Here is a 21,543-nt window from a genome sequence, read left to right as displayed (position 1 = left end):
ACTTAAATTTGTCTTTATCTTGGGAAATTTAGGTGAATATTAATAATTGTTGTTAAATTATGAATTTGCAAGAATTTAAGTTACTATATGAAAAAGATGATATTCAATAGCCACAAGTTAAGCATGAGAATCTTCATGAGAATACGTTCTTCTAAAATTGCACAGGTGGCTATTTATATATTTTCTTTGAGGTAGCGATACAATTATAGAAGTGCCTCTCATTAGAATAACATACTGTATTTTTTGGTATAAAAGTTGGTCAATCTTGCTGGGCCCTTTAGTAGGATTCTTATAATTGATTTTTTTCTTTTAGTTTTTGTAAGCAGTTATATAAAAAATATTTTTACTGTGCTATTTTACTGTGATATCAACAAATATTTTATATTACTTTAAAAAAAAAAAAATAAATCATGCAAAACTTTTATTTCGAAAAACCGAAGAGGAACTCGGGAACCCGGAAGTATGACAGTTATTGACCAAAACATTTGCTTTCAGCAGAAGCGGAGGTTGACAGTGAAGCAGCAACGCAGACTTAACCGGGATAAGTTAAACTTTCTTTAAACTACATAGTCTTGAAACAATAATAAGGGACACGATTTAACATCCATTTCTAGTTACATGTTTTTAGCTGCACTTGCTAGAGGCTGTCAGTTCATCCGGATGTTGCAAATCTGTTGGTTTCTAGATTACCGGGAGCCCTAGTTGCCCTCAGGTTTGCCTGAACATTTAAGGAATATTAATTGACACAAATAACCTATGTGAGCTGTGATATTGAACTGAATTATTTCCCAGTTGCTGGTTCAGATGCCTTCCCTGGAAAAGTCAAAAGAAAGAAGGACAAATAGGTAAAAAAAAAAAAATATATATATATATATATATGTGTGTGTGTATTTACATAGACACTACTAAGAATCTTTTTTTTTTTAAAATAAAGTTTGGTGTTTCTCTCTGCTAAGACCCAGCAACATCTCAGTGTTTTAGCTTTTGTAGAAGATAATCCAGAAAATCCAATTAATATAATGTTTTATAATTTTCTTCTCAATCATTCAGGCCAAAACTAGACTGGACGTTTGTCCAGAGGTTCTGCAGCATCCAGAGGGTTCTGTTCCCATCATGGTCCAGTCAAAGTGTGCTAATGTTCGGGACGTTGCTGGGTGTCACTCTGACAGGTAGTTATGAACCCATTTGAGGAACCACAGACAGAAAGAGGAAAATGAATCGCTTCAATCACACTGGCCTTGACATTGCAGAAACTTCTTGATAAAGAAGTTCCTTTTGTGTCTGATTGCAAAATATCCCTCCTGTTGCTGACCTTTAGCTTGGGTTTAGCTGCTTTACGACTCCCTATCTGACCTGTCTTTCAGCATTTCAATGTGCTAACACATCCTTTTTCTACCACCAGAGCAGCTGATCATTTACCAGGTGGGCATCCTCCCCAGTCACTTCTACAACGTGCTGGCAGACAAAGATTATTCCGGCTTCAGGAGTCTGATGGGAACAGCTATGGTGCTCATTTTGCTCAACTCCACGGTAAATTGATGTAGTAGTGATTGCTGGTATTGTCCCCTTATCTTTCATTCCCGTGACCACATGAGAATAAAGTCACACTGATTGGTTTTCCCATTGCAACCTGGAATTTGGTCTCTGTCCAAAGTCATCGGATCCCCTATCTTTTAAACCGTTTGATCATTGTCTCTCAGCAGATGTTTGGAGAACGTTTCATGTAAATCATGTTATTGATATAAATTAAAGTAATATCTGTTTGTTTAAATCTTGACATATATTTCCATTTTACTGAAACAAATAATTTTGTCTTCCTTTCTCATTATACATGCTTAATTTGCTATTTTGTTCATTTATTTGTGCATTTTGTCATACAGTCATCTAGCTGTCCGTCTGAGACGCCATATGACTTTGCTATAAAAGTTTGCTATAAAATTGTGTGACTGTTTCATCTTTGTGAGGTCACCCTGACATGTACTTTTTTATATATGCTTTTACACTCTTATTTGATTCCCAGCCTAACTGCAGTGTAGTGTCACAACACTTTCATGGATTTAAACTCTTTATTTATTTTGCTTTCCAGCTTAAAAGTCTTGACCAGTACATTTGCAATCAAATGTATGTCAGCTGGAGGACGACCCTGACTGAGAGCCTTCATTCGTCCTACTTCCAGGGCAGAGTTTATTACATACTAAATGTGCTCCAAGAGGACATTGATAACCCGTAAGCATAAGGGTTTTTTTCTCCCTTACATTTCTACTACCTAAATAATTAAAATATGCATTCACAAATAAAATGTTCAGTTTTATTGTGCACATCGGTCTTGAACAGTAAATCTCAATTTCTAAATCTTTTGGCTATTAAAACAAGAGTTAATTTATCTGTTTTTCTTTTGCATCCATGTAACTCGCAGAGACCAGCGGATCAGTCAGGATGTGGAGAGGTTTTGTAAGCAGATGAGCACCATGGCCAGTCGCTTGATTGTCTCACCGTTCACAATATCTTACTACACCTACCAATGCTTTCGCAGGTCAGTGTGCAGGAAGACAACGCCCTATTGCTACAGTATATATGTTAGACCAACTCTGAAGTAAGATGTTGTAAACTAACATGATAGGTACAGTTGCACTGCAGTAAAAGATGGCTGGTTTTAATTGTATGAAAAAAAGAATGGAAGAGAGCAGCAGAACGATGTTTAGTAGCTGAAATAAACGGCAAACTTTAAGATGAGGCTTTTATCCTGGGAGAAATTTTAAACTTTTTTTTCCCAAGCAGATTGTCAAATGTTTCCTGATATTTTATTTATTTCCTTCATAAAGTGAAGCTACTGAAAGAAATTTTTACACACATTACATTCAGTGTATTAATTTTATTACTTTCATTGATTGTTCTTTATGTTTAGAAATTAGATGAAGGATTTATCTTCATAACAGGCAGGAAAGCAGGAAAATGATGCAGTTTTCACATCATCTCCAACTCTGAAAATATGTATCAATCAATCAATCAAATTTTATTTGTATAGCACATTTCAGCAGCAAGGTATTTCAAAGTGCTTTACATCATTACAAACACAGAAACACAAAGCAATATAGAATCAATCATTAAGTCAAGTTACATCAATAAGTTTGTAATTGATTACATTTCAAATACAATCCTAAACAGGTGGGTTTTTAGTTGAGATTTAAAAGAAGTCAGTGTTTCAGCTGTTTTACAGTTTTCTGGAAGTTTGTTCCAAATTAGTGGTGCATAGATGCTGAAAGCTGCTTCTCCTCGTTTGGTTCTGGTTCTGGGGATGCAGAGCAGAACCAGAACCGGAAGACCTGAGAGGTCTGGAAGGTTGATACAATAAAAGCAGATCTTTAATGTATTGTGGTGCTAAGCCGTTCAGTGATTTGTAAACTAACAACAGTATTTTAAAGTCTATTCTTTGAGCTACAGGGAGCCAGTGTAGGGACTTTAAAACTGGTGTTATGTGCTCTATCTTCCTGGTTTTAGTGAGAACGCGAGCAGTATGTATGAACTTTATTGGTCTTGATAAACAATGTAACAGATTCTTAATTACATTTATGTTTCACAAAATGCCTAAAAATAAATTCCCTTTGTTTATCAGCACCGGATGGATTGGTCCTGTGAGTATCTTTGGATATTTTGTTGTTGGAACTATTGCCAATAAAATCCTGATGGGGCCCATTGTGTCCACTCTGTTTGAGCAAGAGAAACTGGAGGGAGACTTCAGGTAACTTTTACACAAAGTGCTGTGCACACACAGCTACTAATGCACATAAGGCTTGTTGTAAAGGAAGTTTCTGTGGACTTTGGCGCGGTGCCTTTTCCTTTCTAAGTAACACAGGATATGCGTCAGCTTGCAGTTTATATTTGATCTTTTTTTAATCTCGTTAAAACCATCAAAACAAAATAAGTGCTTCCTTAATGCTTAAAATTGATTGGATGTTGCACTGAAATAAATGTGCTGATTTATTTTCCAGATTTAAACACATGCAAATTCGTGTCAATGCAGAGTCTGCCGGTTTTTACAGGTGAGTCCAAACAAATAATAATTTGTATCATATACACACACAAAGCAATCAAACTCTTTTCATTTACAGCATCTTCCTATACTGTCAATTTCTTAGATGCTGATTCTTTTTATTTACTCAGATTAGATTTTTCAACTTCAAGTTACATCGGCCATTTACGTCTTCAAATAAAAACAGAACGATGTAAAATGTGGGGACTAAAAACTAGAGTTTCATCTTAAATCAAGTCTTTAATAAATAGTTTTAGACATTCAAATTTGTGTTTCTGTGCTGAAAGACGACCAGGTATGAAATTGGACAAAAGGATCAGTCTGTGTTTCATTTTTAGAGCTGGTAAAGTGGAGCACATGAGAACTGACAGAAGGCTGCAGGCCCTGCTGCAGACCCAGAAGACCCTCATCAACAAGGAGCTCTGGCTTTATAGTAGGAACATCAACTATTAACACACTTCACCTCTGGAGTATTTCAAACTTCTTCGCTTAAACTGTAACTCTTCTTGCCACAGTTGGAGTGAACACCTTTGATTACCTCGGAGGGTTCCTCAGCTACATTATAATCGCCATTCCCATCTTCACTGGTGTTTATGATGGTCTCACTCCAGGTGAACTCAGCGCACTCATCAGTAAGGTGGGCCTGTTGTTTTAAATGCTCATGCACACCTTTTTCTTTTATTGTAACCTGTTATCAGCTCCTTCATGAGGAAGCAGCTGCAGAAATTAAATCATTTGTTCTTAGTTCGTCCACTAGATGGCAGAAATACTTTTCTTTCAGTCTAAGAGCTAAACGCCTTCTAAATATTTTGCATTTATTTCGTCGCAACACCTCTATTTGTCTCAGGTTTTGACTTTGTGCTGCATTTTTTTTCTTCCATTTAGTCAGTAAAGTTGTAATTTTCATTCCCTGCCTCTCCTCTTTCTCTTTCCCCTATTTTATATGCAGAATGCCTTTGTGTGCATCTACTTGATAAACGGCTTCACGCAGCTAATAGACCTGTCTACTACTCTGTCAGATGTGGCGGGATACACCCACAGGTATCACGCTGCATGTCTAACGACAGCAGGTTTTTGTCGGTGGGATTTGGCCTCCCGTCTCTGAAGCTTTGTGTTGTTGTGGTTAGGATTGGGGAGCTAAGGGAGGCGATGGAAGATATCCTTCACAAGCAGTGCGATTACGACCCTGCATCCGGGGAAAGCTACGACTTCGACAGGTTAGAGGGAGCGGTTTCACACAAACACAACGAAAGTGGGGAGCAAACTGAAGTGTAGAAAAGACAATCTGCATTTAATTTTAATACAATCTCCCCAATCCAGTGACTTTAATGTCCATGCGGGCCCTGTGGATACGGCTTTCATCCTGGACCACCTTTCATACAAATCTCCATACTCGGACCAGCTCCTGGTGGAGGATCTGAGTCTAAAAATCAGCCAGGGGACTCACCTGCTGGTGGTGGGGAACACAGGCACAGGGAAGACGTCCCTGCTGAGGGTCCTCAACCGTCTCTGGGAGGCACACAGCGGTGAGACGGCAGGAAGACGGCGACTCTTGTTGAACCATTAGGGTATCACAAACAACTCCAGACACAAGTGCTCGTTTTACCTGTTCCACATAAATGTGATGATGCATCACTTTCAGTTGAATCAATTACCAGCAGAACACAGATGAATGTTTAAATAGTAACCTAAAAAAAATGCGTCAGCATGTGTATTCATGCATGTATTTTTTGTTGAATACATTAGTACAAACATAAACGGACTGACAGCTCAATGTGGCACTTGTATAAAACAGCGTTACAGGTTGCTAATGCAATAATTTCTTCAGTTCTTTCTTTTTTTTTTTCTGTGCCTTTAGGTTTTGTCCAGATGACCACATGTTTTGGTCCCAGAGGAACCCTCTTCCTACCTCAGAAACCTTACATGACCGACGGCACTCTGCGTGAGCAGGTGACATTTCGTTTATGATTTCAAATAACAAGCATACTGTATGTGTGTGTTGGTGTGACTTCTCATTTATTGGAGCTTTTTTCTCAAACAGGTGATTTACCCGCTGAAGGATATTTACCCTGCATCAGGTATCACATATTATAATCTAACAGTTAACTATAATACAAAAACTGGTGAAAAAAATGTTTGTTTAGGAATTAAATTAAATTATCTTTATTTATATATCGCCATCTCATAATATACCATCTCAAGGCTCTTTACAAAAGAATAGGGAAAAAAAATAATTAGAACAAAGGATGAAGAGTTTATTATAAAGCACATTTCTGGGACTGTTTCCATTTCATCAAATGCTTTCTGTCTTAGTGCTACTTCATGGCTTCTTTATTAATGTGACTAACATGAGACGATAATATTTATTAAGCCTCATTTTCAGGGTCAGTAGATGATGATAGAATTATACAATTCCTGGAACTAGCAGGAGTGGTGAGTAACGGTGCAGTAATAAAACGTTTCTGAGATCTTGGGGACTTTGTTAAAAACTGGTGATAAACCCCGTTTCCTATGCATTCTACAGTCAAGCCTCTTGAAACGAACTGGTGGTCTGGATGAGAAGGTGGAATGGAACTGGTATGAGCAGCAAAATAAAGTAGAAGCTATGAAAATGAAAAATAAAAATGATGGTTTCTAATATGTCTTTTTTATATTCCTGCAGGTATGATGTTCTGTCTCCAGGTGAAATGCAGCGCCTCTCCTTTGCACGACTCTTCTATCTGCAGCCAAAATATGCAGGTGAGTTCCTCTGTGCTCTGCAGCTCAGGTGTGGCCAGCTACTTTTGTCTAAACCCTTTATTCTGAAAATGACATACAGTGCCATTTAGAGGTAAGGAAACATTTTTTTTTCTTAATCCACTAGTTTTAGACGAAGCCACCAGTGCTTTAACAGAGGAAGCAGAGGCTCAACTGTACCGAACCTGTAAACAGCTGGGCATGACTTTGATCAGTCTGGGACACCGTAGCAGTCTTGAAAAGGTAAGCTGAATAATCATCAGGTGTACTGCAAACCTATCATTTCTTTATACTTTGCTTCAAAACAGCCACATCGTCTAATAATCTTTTGAAGTGGCATAGGCAATTGTTGTTTTGGTTTCATAAAGTCTTTCGGAGTTTTCCTTTGGACCTTCGCTGCTTTTTCATTTACTTTTGTCCAGCTCATTTATCTGTACACAACAAAATTTTGGAGTCAAAGTCCAATACAAACTTTAAACAGCCTCAAGAAAGCAAGGAAGCAGAACCAAGACCTCTATGAGGGCAGCTAGAACAATATGACCTCTTTAAAGTAAAAGTCAAAGAAATGGGTTAATTTTTAACACCATTAAATCAGCAGCTTAACATGTTGTGATGGTGAAAATAATGATTGCTTCATCAGTTCTTGTGCCTTCAAATCTTTTTTGCTTTGCTGTCAATTTTGGTGCCTGCTTCGTTAACATGTCATACCGATCTTCCAGTACCACGATATGCAACTGAAGCTATGTGGAGAAGGCCGATGGGAGTTAACCAAGTTAAAAGGAACCAGTGGGACCCTCAGCCTCAGACAAGAAGCCACGTGAACCCGCTGACATGCAGGAAACCTCGAGGTTTCTTAATAACTTATCATTCAAATCTTCCTAAATATGTTACAATCAGTCCATGTGGGCAGCCTTGAATAACAGTTTGATTATTTTCTTATCTAAAACAATGAAGGAATGCAGTATTTTGCTAAAAAGACTTGAGATTCAGAAACTGGACCCAAAAAACTTTTTATTGTGTCACAAATCACATAGAAAAACACTTCTTAAGTGCATTAAAGTTATTTTTGCAACGGTGTTATTCAATAACCACATCTGAAAGTTTCACAGTCTTATAATGAAGATACATGGATTGTTAAAATAGATTTATATGTACAATCTAATGAAACGTTTGGTGATTAAAATAAGTTTTTCTTTAAAGGCACGTGTGGTTGATGGGAATGTGCAAGTTATCCTTCACAGCCTCCTTTACATTTCATTGTTTTCAGGAAAGTTACTCCGATGCTTCTTATTTACTTAAGAGCTTTTCATGGCCTTCGATGATCTCCTGAACCGCTGCTGGATCGTCCAGCGTGCTCAGGTCCCCCAAACCATCCAGGTCAGAGTCCACAACTTTGCGCAGAACGCGCCGCATGATCTTTCCCGAACGCGTCTTAGGCAACCGTTTAGCCAACTGCGTCACAGATATGATAAGGATAAAGAAACTGAGTGAAGCCTGTTTTAAATGTAAGCTTGTAATTTGAGCCCAACAAAGAGATGATTTACCTGAATGAAGTCAGGACAAGCATACTTGGCAATCTTTTCAGACACCATGTTGTTCAGCTGCTTGGACAGATCCGCCTCCTGTATGTCTACACCCTTCTTCAGGACCACGAAGGCGTAAACTCCTAACAAATCAGAATAGACGGGTCTTTATATCAGTTTTACTGCAAAAATCTCAGCTTGCACTGAGAGAAATCAAAGTTTTAAATTTACACTATAATTTAAAAATTTGATCCGAGAGTTGAAGAATGTATTCTTGGTAATCTAAGACTTCCTGTTTGGCTGGTGCATGAATATCATTTGACAAAATGACCTTCAAGATGGGAAATACAGGAGAACATGCCATTTCAGAAATCTTTGGATAATGAAATTAAGATATTGCTGAAAAGCACATATATTTCATTAACTTTCACTAAGTGAAATACATTGTATAGATTAATTACGCACAGGTGTGTGTTGGAAAGAATTTATTTCTGTTAGTTATCATTTTCCACTTACAGCTAAAGAAAACATATTTAAAATTAAAATGGTACTATTTTTAAAAACAGAAATGTGGGCTTAGCGAAAAGTAGCTTTAATCTGATAAATGGGCTTTATCTGAACGAATATTCTAACTTACTGAATAAGACGTGTACATGTGGAGGACACACTGGTACTTGCCTTGACCCTTGATGTTATGAGAGTATCCAATAACTGCAGACTCAGCCACTGCACTACACTGATTCTGTCACAGACATAAAATACAAACTTCCTTTTATATTCAGTGATTTAATAAAGAGTTTTGGAATAAAAAAACATGGCTAAAAATTTTATCCTAACTAGGTTTGTTTTTTTTTTCTGGTTAGCAAACAAATTACCCTGACTTTGTTTTTGCTAATACTAACGAGTGCAATTATTTGGATGTTTACAGTAAATCTAAGTAAAACATTTAACTGGCTTCTGTTAGAGGTCACCTAAATAATGTTTGTGTGTTTGATTTAACGTGAACTCACCACTACGTCCTCTATCTCTGCTGTCCCGATCCTGTGGCCGCTGACGTTGATTACGTCATCCAGACGCCCTGTGATCTGGTAGTAACCCTCCTGAGAACGATAGGCTCCATCACCCGTGAAGAAGTACCCTATAGTTTGTTACAAATAGGTTTTTTTATTTTCCATCTTTAATGTGAAGAATGAAAAAAAGGCTGAAAACATGAGGTTGTTTCGAACACTTTTTTTTTTTAAGATAAGATAAGATTTATTTGTCATTGTCATCAACAGATTACAACGAGATTGAGATTTGCTCGACTCGAGTTAAAATGCAGGTTATGTGTATATACATAGTATATAATATACATATACATACATACATACATAAAAAAGATAAAAAAATAAATAGTACAAAATGAGAAATAAATAGACTTTTTTTTTCTCCAATGGCGGCGCGCGTAGACGCAGCGGCTTTGTGCTCTCAAACACTTACGACAGTACCTGGATAAGGTTGGAAGTAGGTCTCAAGGAATCTCTGGTGGTTGTTGTGAATGGTTCTTGCCATGCCGGGCCACGGCTGAGCCATACACAGAGCTCCGGATGTGTTGTTGGAAGTCAGTAACTTTCCCTGCAATAACAAAAGATGACAAATCTGTTAATGCAAAGCAAAATGCTACAGTAAGTTGGAAAGAAGGAGGAAAATTTGTATTCTTAGCAAATTTAACTGCAAATAATGTAAAAATCGGAGTTCATGGGGAAGTTGGGCTGTTCGTAATGTAACAGTAAGCACTGAGTGCTGAAGTTGTTTTGGTTTGTTTCCGCTGTAAAAGAGGAAGAAAGGTCTGCTGAAACGCGTCACTCCAACTGTCTGCACAATCTGTGGGTTGCAGGCAGCATATCAGTGTGACTGACGGCTGAGAGCAGGGTGGGTATCAAAAGTGACACAGCTGGTGGTGACTGTTTTATAATCCTAATCTGACCTTCTCCCCCAGGCGGCTCCCAGCCGCGCGGCATTTGTGGGGGTAGGACACACACAGACGCACACGCTGCTAAGCAGTTCACCTCAGTGTCCATGAGCACCGGCTTGATGCCAAAGAAGGGTCTCATGGCCATCCCCGGGACAATCTCTGCGTCTGGTTCTGACGGCTTTGGGGCGATGCAGATGCCGCCTGTTTCTGAGGTCAAAACAAAGCAAATAATAAAGTAATCTCATCAAAACCTTGTCATAGTGTAACAACTGACATAAAAATAAACAAGTTTTATTCACTTTACATTCCCAAACCTAAAGAAAATGACGCATGAATACAAAATGCTAACAGTTGGAGAATATAGTAAGCGAAAGTTTGACAGTACATTTTTGTAAATAAGCCGGGTTTTTGAGAGGCACTTTGATCTTTTGCAAACTTTTTCATTTAGATTACATTTTTGTTTAATGAATAATGACATTGTAGACTCAGTAGTGTGTTTTGCACGCTTGATGTTGAATTTAAATTATTTCATCATTGGATAAACAACAGATCACTTGTATATTAACACCATTGAGTTGAGAGGTATGCTTCCTTTTCACTTGCACAAAGATAACTGACTTAGATAAATCAAACTAACCACAGCATTTTAACTCAATTATACAACCTAATTTTTGTAATTTGTAGCTAAGATACTTTAAATACTACAATAATTATTAGATTTATGGGGTTCCTCTGGGTTTAAAGTTCGGGGCACTGTTACTTTTATCATTCAGATTTTCCTCTAATACCCAAAGCGAGATTTAATGTTCGGGCCACTTTTAATTTAGTTATTCTCACTCTAAATCAAATCATTATTTAAGTACTATTCTTTCTTTAAACATTGGAGCCATGAAACCTTAACAGGCATTCAAGCAATATTTTATATTTTAACTAGTTTAGCAATGCTAGGTTGCTAAACTAGTTAAGCAATATAATCTGTCAGCCAAATTAACAATCACAACTAATGTATAATAAAACTATTGCAGTACTTTATATTTTGGTGTTCACATGAAAAATGTTAACAAAAGTCTGATCTATTTATCTCTGTTTTTTTTTATTTGTCACATTTTGCCTTTCCATATACACTTTTACATAACATCTTTACCAATATAGTTAATTACACTAAAAATACAAATTGAGAGTAGGCTGTGTATGCTGAATGTCACACGGGAATAAAGGAAAAACAAGTAACGGATGGAGCTGAGTAATGTTTTGTGAATCCCGGCATAAGGCTTTCTCATGACTCCAGATGCAGATTGTGGTATTACCATCATACTAAGTAAATTAAATGCAATTAGAGCCTCCCAGGCCTCATGGACTCTGGTAATCCACCTAGTGGTGGCACCAGTGGTTGCGACAGCAGAGGGGGCTGCTCTAAAGTAGGACACAACAGATGATGCCACAATAGCATTAGACTTGTGTGTTGTTCTCATTGACTGTAACTCTGAGACTTGTGCTCAAAACTGTCTCCCATGAGTAAATTCATGTTTCATTACCTTTCTTCTACAGAGATTAAATGCTGACTGTAAATAAATCTTTTGTTTATTTAAAGTTTGTATTAAAAACTTGGAAACAAACAGAAACCCCCTCGACTGACTTCCACCTTAAATGATTTTGAGCTATTTTGCTGTTTGAGACATTGATGCCCTTTCACCCTCTCACCTCTCCTGCCCTGGGTGATCTAACACTCGACTCAGATGCCAAGAGAGGATAAAAATCAAATTTTCCTCTACTAAACAGGCTACTTGCTGCCTGATCAACCAAATGTCATTTATAAATAATGCCACTTAGCCGTAATTGAAAACATTAGTTCGGAAAAATACCATAACAACATAATCCTTTTTACAGAAGTAGGGTATTTGGGTCATATCTGTGTCTCTAATTCTTAAGCTCATGATGCTCTAATGTTTAATTATCATCAGTAATAATAGGTTTTCTACCATTTGCATGGTAATTACCACGGGTGTGCGCCATTTGCTTATTACTCGATCTGATTAGGGTGAAACACATAGTGTCAGATGGGTTCAGCAAAGTTTACTTTATTAGCAAAATCCGATGATTTACAGCATGCTGTCATTATAAGCTAATGTTGTGGAAGCATGGAGGATGTTTTCTTGCGACATTAAAGTTGAAAACATATTCTAGAAGGTTTTCTTATGTGAGACCAAGTGGAATCCCTGTAGTGCGTTTACGCCACATCCTTCTTACAGTACTATGAAACAGTACTTGCTCCCTTACAGATTTCTTGTTTTTTTCTTGCTAATTCATGATTTTGCAGTGATTAACCACACTTTGAGTTAAATTTCCTCAGCTACACCCAGACCCAAAACTTGCCAGACCTAGGAAAATAAGAAAGCACTTGTCTGACAGCATGAAGTAGGATCAAAAAGCAACACATCATGCCCTGATGTGAAGAAATTTAAGAACAGGTGAAAACCAAATTCATCAGTCTTGATTTGTTGACTCAAGCGAGTCACAGCGACAGCACAAATGGAGACAACGTGGAATAGCGTTGAACCTTCCCAGGTGTGTGTAAGTTATTCCGAGAACCCAAAAAAGACTCATCCAGAATGTCACAAAACTACCTCACAATAAAATAAGCTGCCCTGCAGGCCTCACTTGCCTCAGGAAAAGTAAGTGTTCATGAATCAACAATAGAAAGAGCACAAAAAGACATCCATTTGTCCAGAGCCAAAAACCATTGCTGACCCAAACAAAGCACAGAGGCCCCTCTCACATTTGAAAAACACACAGTAATCCAAAACACTTTGGAGGAAATATTCTGGACGGAAGAGACAAACGTTGATCTCTGGTGATAGTGTGTCCTGGTGTAGAACTAACATAGCAATTAAAAAAAACAGTTGAGCGTGGTGTTGCTGTTTCTATACCTGGTAATAAGTTGAAATATTCAAGTGTGACAAAAAAGTAAAAAAAAGAACAAATAAGCATTGAATTATTTTTATTGCATGTACTGTGTGGTAGCGTTACAGTATTTAGAACTGATTATAAGTTCTCAAGGTCAAAGGAAATATATAGATATATATAGATCTACAAATGTAGATGTTCTGGACCTTCAACCACATAACACTGAAATTACTTAAACTTTTGCTAATTTATGAGTAAATCAACTGAAAATGTGGCCAATCTAATTCCTCTGGTTTCTCGCTTTGTTACTACATTTCATTTAATCAACCAAACTTCATTATACAGCAGCTTCCAACAATGCCTCACATTGACCAAAGTGCTTTACAAATTAAATCCGGCTTCATTCCTGTTCAGAAGAACACATTTACACAGCTGATTGCTGTAACAGTCGTTGTGTTTACATGCACACACAACCACAGTCCCACACGTTATGTAACAGTCCCCGTTTGGTGAACAAAGCCAATGGTTTTCCCCTTTAAGATGGACTGCTACAGTGCAGACGTGGCAGAGGAGTTTGTGAGGCTAGTTTCTCCTCCAATAAGGAAGATAATACTTTTAGACTCCCAGGATCTGACATTAACACATACTGTATATAGATTCCTCTGACATTTACCTGACAAGACAGTGTACAAACAACAGATGTACACAAGTAGCAGACTGAAGTCAAGCTTAAAAATATACCACATGGTCCACTTGTTTGACTATTGACACCTGATGATCCCAACACAGCAAATAAAGCTCTTCTCTGCTCAAATGTAAAAAAAAAAAAATTATTAAAAAAAAAAAATCATTTTTTTTCTGTTTTATTAATGAAATAACAATACAGTTTTGTGAAATAGGATCTGACTCAGGTGTCTGTTTTTCTTAGATCAAAATCAATCAATCAATCAAATTTGATTGATTTCAGCAGCAAGGCATTTCAAAGTGCTTTACATCATATCAAACACAGAAACACAATGCAACATAGAATCAACAATGAAAACACAACATTAAGTCAGGTTCCATCAATAAATTTGTAATTGATTACGTTTCAAATACAATCCTAAACAGGTGGGTTTTTAGTCGAGTTTGCATCCATAAAAGGTTTACCGGAGATGACAGATCGGCCATCATGGCTGCTAATGAGATGAAGATGATTATTTAAAAATAGCCTCAAGCTCTTATTGATGATGTTTTAATTGTAGGTCAAACAAGCTGTGATATGAGGCTTTTTGTTTTAAAGTTAGGTAAATTCCTACAAAATTTTAGATTATAGGATCTGTATCTTACCGGTTTGCCACCAGGTGTCCACTACAGGACAGCGTCCTTCGCCGACCACCCTGTTGTACCACTCCCACGCTTCTGTGTTGATCGGCTCACCCACTGCAGACACAAACAACCATCAATTACATTATGTCGTTATACGCTGGTCCAAACTGCTTTCAGTACATGAATATATGGCTATGGAGTGCAACACAATGTTTTCAGAAAATATAATAGAATTTAATTCAATTACAAGAGAGCTTTGGACATTTTAGAACTATTTATCTCCATAGTTTCTGAAAATTCTTAATTAAAAAAAGAATTAAAGTCATGTCTTGATGCAAGAACATGGCTACTAAATGGTTTGTTTGCGGGTACGAAAAGGGATGAGAGTAGTCCAAACAAGTTTTTTTTTAAAATGAAACAATTGACATTATTAATGTCCACTATCTGTTTCAGCGGCACTCTATCTGGCATCTGTTTGAAATAAAGCCAAAGTACATAGACATTAACATGTGAATATGTGAATATTTATTTATCACAGGTCATACTGTCATCAAAACGTTCAGCTTCTTCATCGCATCTAACGTTTCTTCCAGATGTCATGCAGCATTAGCCCGGAGCCATTTTAATCTCATGTATTTGCAGATTTTCTCTGGATATACAAAACAACTGTTTTGCTGATCAGTTAGACTTGGAGGCAAATAATAATCGGTTCACAGGTTTTTAATAATTACAGGCTGATGTGAATAATTACAGCACATGGTGCTTAAGGAGATCAAATATCCAAAACGAAGCCAAAAAGCTTTTATCCACAACAAATAGTGACTCCAAATTAGTAATAATATGAATATAACTGTATGCCTGATGCTAGAAAACTGGTAATCTGCAATAGAAACAGCATAACCTTCCTAAGAAATGTGAACATGTACCTGCATTCCCTGCAGTTGTTTCCTGTTTGCAGTCATACATTCTTGTCCAGTGCAACTCTGACTGTGAAAAACGCCTACATGTTTTTTTACACATAAACACAGAAAACTGGGGCAAAGGTGAAAGTCATTCAGGTCGAGGCTTCATTTCTTTCTCAGCTCTCTACCAACCCCAGTTTGGTTTTAAATAAACTTCAAGCCTGCATCAGCCTCTGTTTGTTCTTTCAGGGCAATTTGCAGCCTGACTGCTGAGGAAAAAAGGACATCATGTGATTTTCCACTCTGTGCTTAACAGTCATCTTGCTAAAGTGTTGTAATAAATACACAATACATGTTTACTTTTTGTTATTATTGGCAGAGTAGTTGAATGCAAACAAAACAAATCCTGTTTACATTTCAGAAGCTGAGAATCCGTGATGAATCTGTTGCATAAATTAAAGACATTTACTAAAGGGCAGGCAGATTTTTAAAAATAGGACTTGCTAAAGTCCAACCTAAAAAGATGAAAGCCTGACAAAAAAAAAACAAAACAAAAGTCTTTTTCCGCTAAGGAGCAAAGTGTTTCACATACCAGAGCCGAGTGTGGTGAGGGAGGAGCGGTCGTACTTCTTCACCCACTGGTCTCCGTATTTGATCAGGAGGCGGATTGCAGTGGGAGCGCCGTAAAACTGGTTGATCCTCAGCCTCTCCACCATGTCCCAGTATCTCCCTGTGAACCAGACATTTACATATTATAGGATACAAATAATTCCACCAACAGTGTTCTCCTTACACATTATTTAGTTTAAAATTACTCACTTTTTTATCTTAGATGTGTGAGTGCAAAATATTGCAGGCCAAACAAAGGGTAAAGTTGCCATTTTTATTCATATTTAAATGAGTGTGTAAGTCAGTAGCTAAAATACTAATGGGTAAAATTAAGATTTGAGTAAGAAAATTATGTCAAATTAATAAATCAAGGTGAAAACCACTATGTTTATTAAGTCGTGTTCAACTTTTGTTCTTTAGAAATGAAAAAAAGAAACAAAACTGGAAAGAAAATTTGCCAACTTCATTTCCTTTTTTCCAAAGCAAGCCAGATCTGGAAAGTGATCAATAGACTAGAATAGAAACAACCTTTTATTGTCCCGCAAAGGGGAAATTCAAAGTGGATTTCATAGATTTTCCAAACTTTTCACGGCTGTGCAGAAACTCTGTACCAATTTTAAATTTGAAACATTATTTTAGAATTCAAAACCTGGGTCAGGATACACTGGAGTGCTCTCAAACAGAACGGTGGTCCCTCCATTGGCCAGGGGCCCGTACACTGTGTAACTGTGTCCAGTAATCCAGCCTATATCTGCCACACAGCCGAACACGTCCCCGTCATGGTAGCCGAAGACGTACTGGACACGAACCGGAGGGAGGAGACAAGTTAAGCGTTACGTTGTAGAGACTGATCAGCAATCTGTTTGTGTTTATGGGATTGCTGCTCACCCTGTGTGTGAGAGCAGCAAAAAGCAGGTATCCAGCCTGCGTGTGGACCAGGCCTTTGGGCTTCCCCGTGCTACCAGATGTGTACAATAGGAACAGGACGTCCTCGCTGTCCATAGCAGCTGGCTCACACACCACGTCCTCCTTTAGCATCTCCTGAGCAGAACAGTGAGGTCATGACAGGGTCAGGAACATGAACTTATCACAGCAGTTCAGGAGCAACGCCTGGTTTTATCACATCAAAGCAGACGGGAGTTTGCTCAGCTGTTCCATGTTCGATTTTTTCAGACAATTCCCTGAAAGTCTTTTCTAAAACATGACACCTTACTTTATGAATAGCATATCCTGAAAACACAGAGTCTAACCTCCTCCAAGGCGAAGTCCCTGTCTGTCATCTCGACTTGTTTTTCAGTTCTCATGGCCACAAACACCTGCTGGACAGTCGGACAGCTCTGGACGGCTGCGTCCACCGTCCTCTTCAGCTCTGTGATCTTCCCGCCCCGGACGCCCTGGTTCACGGTGATGACGGTGCTGGACTGAGCTACAGACAACACAGGGAAGGAGAAGTAAAGAAACGGCTGCACGAAAGGATTTATAAATGCGTCAATCAGAATCAGCTCTCAGTGTTTTGATGATTTTCTTCTATCACAAAAAAATACAAAGAAGCACAAAATACAATTTTCAGTGTCTTTAAAATATCTGTAAAACCAGCCTGGAGCAGGAACGGTTAGTCATCACACAGTGAAAAAGATCAGGATTTATCATGTTTGCAAACAACCTAGAAATAATGAAAAAAATTATTAAGTTTGGAGTCTGAGTTATTTTTTCCCCACTATTGGATTATTGAGACATCAATAAATCCAAATTTATTTTTAGAAATATGATTAAGCATAATTACACTGTTTTTATTCCACCTAACAATTATGTGCTACTTTGTGTTGGTTAATCCAACATGATGCACCCTTCAAAAATGACGAGACAAAAAAAGGTGAAAAAGCTGAAGGAGCATGAAGACATTACACGTTTTTACACTCCAGTTTATAAAAATTGAAGTTTTTGGATTCGGAAACATACATTTCTTTCACTAAATAACAATTCGGTTAACAAACTAGTGTAATGTGATGAATGTCACCTCTGCTAACTAAGCTAAATGTCAGCACATCTCACACAACCCTTCTGAAACCCAGCCTGAGATGCCTTCTCCCCACCTTGCTGGGATTTCTGGAACAACGGAGGCTAATTGAAGGGATTGGAGACGATCCCCTGTTTTTGCTGCATAATTTTTTCCTCTTTTAGACGAGTTGGCAAGTAAGTGTGAAGTGGGTGGTTGCTTCATTTTCAGTAGCACCGAGTCCCTCACACTGCTGGTTCCGCTGTGTCTACTTTATTCACTGGAGGACACATCATCACAGGGCTTGGCCAGCTCAAGTGGGTCATTGTGAATAACCAGAGGAGGCTTTAAAAGTCTCTGCAGCCATACCATAAAATCCTAAAAAAATAGGTTTTATTAGACTCTCCTTTTATATTCTATCCAAACATCCTGAGAACTAATTTGCTCATTTTTATCTTTCAGCTGGGTTTTTATATGAAATTCTGCAGTTCTTCATATTTTCTATGAAAGTAATGTACCCTGAATGTGTGCCTTTAATACAAGAGGTTCAAAAAATGGTTTATGTTGCATTTTTTTGTAAAAATGAGTGCACATGGTCAGACTGTTCTTATTTTATCTGGGCATAAATTTAAAAAAAAATCCATGTCCACAGTATCGCAGGCATGTATTCCTACATTCCTTTCTAATCTGCATGCAGAAATATTATAATCTAAACTGCTTTACACGATATGGAATTAGAAAATAAGTTTGATAATGGCTAACTACAATCCCACATCATAGTTGTAGCAGGAGAGTTAAAAGGAAAATTGACTTTGTAGGTGTGAATTCAAATATTTGCAAAACGTTTCAGATTTCTCCCTTGTAAAAATGTTGAATGAGTTTAAATTTTCTTATAGCGCATTAAACAAAACAACATACTATCATTTGTACACATTGCAATGTTTAACTTTGGATTTCATGTTGTTATTTAAAACATCTAAAATATTGCTTTTAACTCATAAAGTTTGATCATTAATGAAACAAGAAAAGGCCATAAGAAATAAAGGCATTTTTATAGAGTTCTAGCATTCATTCACTTTTATAGATGCATCTTTCTTTCCATTTTTATGGTGCAGTGTCCCACTGTTAAAAGAGATAATAAAAAAAGTCAGTCTGAGCAGCAGGATGCTTCCAAGTCATATGACTCTGTTAGAAAATTGACTAAGTCATGAAAAAAAAGACTACTCAAATGACAGTGAAGTACTCATGACTACAGGAAGCTAAAAAAAAACAAACTTATTTGTTTATAGACAACCCTGAGATCAGCTGTTTGTTGTGTAAATCTAACCGGGCTCAATTTGCATATCTCACCGTCTCTTATGCGCTCTGCCAGGGCTTCTGAACTGAAGCCTGCAAACACCACATTGTGAGCAGCACCAATCCGGGCACAGGCCAACATGGACGCCACAGCCAGAGGGCAGGTGGGCATGTAGATGGTGACGCAGTCCCCCTTCTTTACGCCGTACCGCCTCAACAGGTTCCCCAAGCGGCATGTCATCTCCAGTAGCTCCCTTACAAAGATAAAGGTCAATCACATCGTAATAACAGAAAAGAAAAGCTCGTGACTATGATGATTCTAACATCCTCACCTGTATGTGTACCTGACCTCTGACCCCTGCTCATCCCTCTCCCATATCAGGGCCACTCTCTCTGGACAGGTGTGCACATGGCGGTCCAAGCAGTTCACTATACATGTGCACAACATAAACAAAGCAGCGTTAACCACGTGGTGCGTTCAGGGCGCACATTATTATCAGTTTGTCATCTTGTAAAACGGTAAACCAGGGGTCGATACGCTTTCAATTTGTCTCGCTTTCAGCTATAAAGTGAAAATAATCTCACCGGAGACGTTCAGCTTTCCGCCCTCGAACCACTTAATCCTCCCTTGGCTCAGATCGCAGTCCTGCACAGCGTCGAAAGGTCGGATCCAGCTCAGCCTCTGGCGGGCCACGGCGTCCCAGAAGCTCTCGCCGTGGGAGACCGAGTAGTCGTGCAGAGCGTCGCGGCCAGAAACGCCCTCGAAGCCCGCCGACTCCGGCATGAAGGCCGCCGAGTTCCAGCTGCTCCTGCCGCGGCGCAAAACATGAAGAAAAGATGCCGAGACGCCACGTCTGATGGCAGCCACATACTTCGTAGTGCATTTGCAAGGAAGCCACATAGTGTTGCTGAACTTAGTCCGAGCTGTGCAAAGAAAGCGAGCAAACCATTTCCGCAAAAGGAGAAAAGTTTGATGATGAAAGATTGGAAATGTTGCGCTCGCTGTTTTTGCGCTGGAAATCTTGGAAAGTCCTGAGAGGAAGGGCTTGGTGAGTTAAAGGGCGGTCACTAAAAGAAAAAAAAAGGAAAAAGAAAAAAACTCTCTACCGATATTTCGTTCCTTTAAGAAAAATACTAAACTGTGTGGAAAATGAATATTGAGCTCCTTTCGCATTAAATCTCTCATCAAATTAATATTAAAAAAAATTTTTCTAAGATGATCACAATTACTATCTACGTAACAACTTGCATGTAAAGCGTTTGTCAGTGTTTGGGCAATAAAGGTGTGGCCATAACTTGTAAAACACCATTTCAGTGAAGTTTATTGGCTGTAAAAAAAGACTCATTGCATGAAGAGGTCAGGTTGAGGTCAGACAAGCAGCTCTGTTTCTATGCTAAACACATACAGGTCTCAGCCAGCAGTATTCATGAAATGGGTGTTCGCCCAGGGTGCCAACTTCCTGAAGAGGCGGTGCAAGAATAAAACAAACAAAAAAAAAAACAAAAACAAAAAAACCCCACAAAGACAAATAAATACATCAAAATAACAATAAAAAACAGCAACAATGTGCGATTGTGACTGATGCTATTTACTCATACTCTGTACACTGACAATAGCAAGTCTGTTTTACATGTTTCTGCAAGACTTCACTGCGTCAGAATTTAAACAATTTCGTGCATTTTGATTTGGCAAAGGGAAGAGAAAGGGCTGACTCAGTTACTGCACTGGGAAATGAAGTAGTACTTTCCAGAATGTGCCTTGAGGAGGGTTGCAAAACATTTCTGTTTGGTACGTATTGTACCAAACAATATGGATTTCTGTAAACAGAAAATGTATTGTTTTGTTGACAAAAATCAAAAAAGCATTTCAATTTAGAACATGCTAAAGGGATGTGTAGTCACTTATTAGCAACATGATAAAACAACGGTTTTCAACCCTGGTCCTTCATGCTTTAGGCCCTGTCCACTCGGAGACTAATATCTGCACAGATATTTAGACGTTTAGGCTGTGCATCCATAAGGATCCCACATTCTGGGAGACCAGAAACGATCATTTTTGAAAATGGAATCATGAATGGCAAAATTTCAAAAGGCTGGTCTCATGTTTCTGTGTGTACATGTGAGTCACATCTGTTTTGAAATAATGATCCACATGCTGTGTTACACCACCATCACTTGGCCACAGTATTTTCTGTGATGATGCATCGCATTGTACGAACGCACATTTTTTATTAATCATTAACCAAAATTTCCAGTGTTCGTCTCCAGCCTAGATGTTTAACTAT

General features: G+C 38.2%; 2 protein-coding genes across 7 annotated transcripts; one reads left to right on the top strand and one right to left on the bottom strand.

Annotated features, from left to right (window-relative positions):
* Positions 1-459: 459 nt before the first annotated feature.
* On the top strand, positions 460-7,965 carry abcd4 (ATP-binding cassette, sub-family D (ALD), member 4). 5 transcript variants are annotated; one of them, XM_032585536.1, is made up of 20 exons: positions 460-712; positions 793-845; positions 1,051-1,169; positions 1,403-1,530; positions 2,087-2,226; positions 2,417-2,533; positions 3,614-3,739; positions 3,990-4,040; positions 4,369-4,463; positions 4,546-4,667; positions 4,980-5,071; positions 5,158-5,247; positions 5,351-5,556; positions 5,889-5,980; positions 6,072-6,108; positions 6,402-6,463; positions 6,555-6,607; positions 6,693-6,769; positions 6,894-7,009; positions 7,486-7,965. In XM_032585536.1, exons 2-20 carry the CDS (start codon positions 805-807, stop codon positions 7,585-7,587), a joined length of 1,866 nt encoding a protein of 621 aa, XP_032441427.1. In that variant the 5' UTR covers positions 460-712; positions 793-804; the 3' UTR covers positions 7,588-7,965. The 5 variants fall into 5 exon arrangements, 4 of the variants coding, with proteins under 4 accessions (XP_032441427.1, XP_032441428.1, XP_032441426.1 ...); XM_032585537.1 differs by having other exon boundaries at positions 460-845; positions 6,414-6,463; XM_032585535.1 differs by having other exon boundaries at positions 460-845.
* Positions 7,758-20,474, bottom strand: acss1 (acyl-CoA synthetase short chain family member 1). Of its 2 annotated transcripts, XM_032585534.1 has the most exons (14): positions 19,844-20,471; positions 19,591-19,687; positions 19,313-19,512; positions 17,217-17,392; positions 16,855-17,007; positions 16,616-16,763; positions 15,950-16,087; positions 14,477-14,569; positions 10,338-10,450; positions 9,777-9,903; positions 9,300-9,427; positions 8,968-9,031; positions 8,311-8,432; positions 7,758-8,218 (listed from the first exon to the last, which is right to left on the bottom strand). In XM_032585534.1, the coding sequence occupies exons 1-14, from the start codon at positions 20,157-20,159 to the stop codon at positions 8,054-8,056; spliced, it is 2,040 nt and encodes a 679-aa protein (XP_032441425.1). In that variant the 5' UTR covers positions 20,160-20,471; the 3' UTR covers positions 7,758-8,053. The 2 variants fall into 2 exon arrangements, 1 of the variants encoding a protein (XP_032441425.1); XR_004342193.1 differs by lacking the exon at positions 8,968-9,031 and having other exon boundaries at positions 19,844-20,474.
* Between the last annotated feature and the right edge of the window lie 1,069 nt (positions 20,475-21,543).

The sequence above is a fragment of the Xiphophorus hellerii genome, chromosome 15 (assembly GCF_003331165.1).
Source record: "Xiphophorus hellerii strain 12219 chromosome 15, Xiphophorus_hellerii-4.1, whole genome shotgun sequence".
In the NCBI taxonomy this organism is placed as follows: domain Eukaryota; kingdom Metazoa; phylum Chordata; class Actinopteri; order Cyprinodontiformes; family Poeciliidae; genus Xiphophorus; species Xiphophorus hellerii.
Note: the sequence above shows the minus strand (reverse complement) of the source record. Positions and strands in the feature narration are given on the sequence as shown.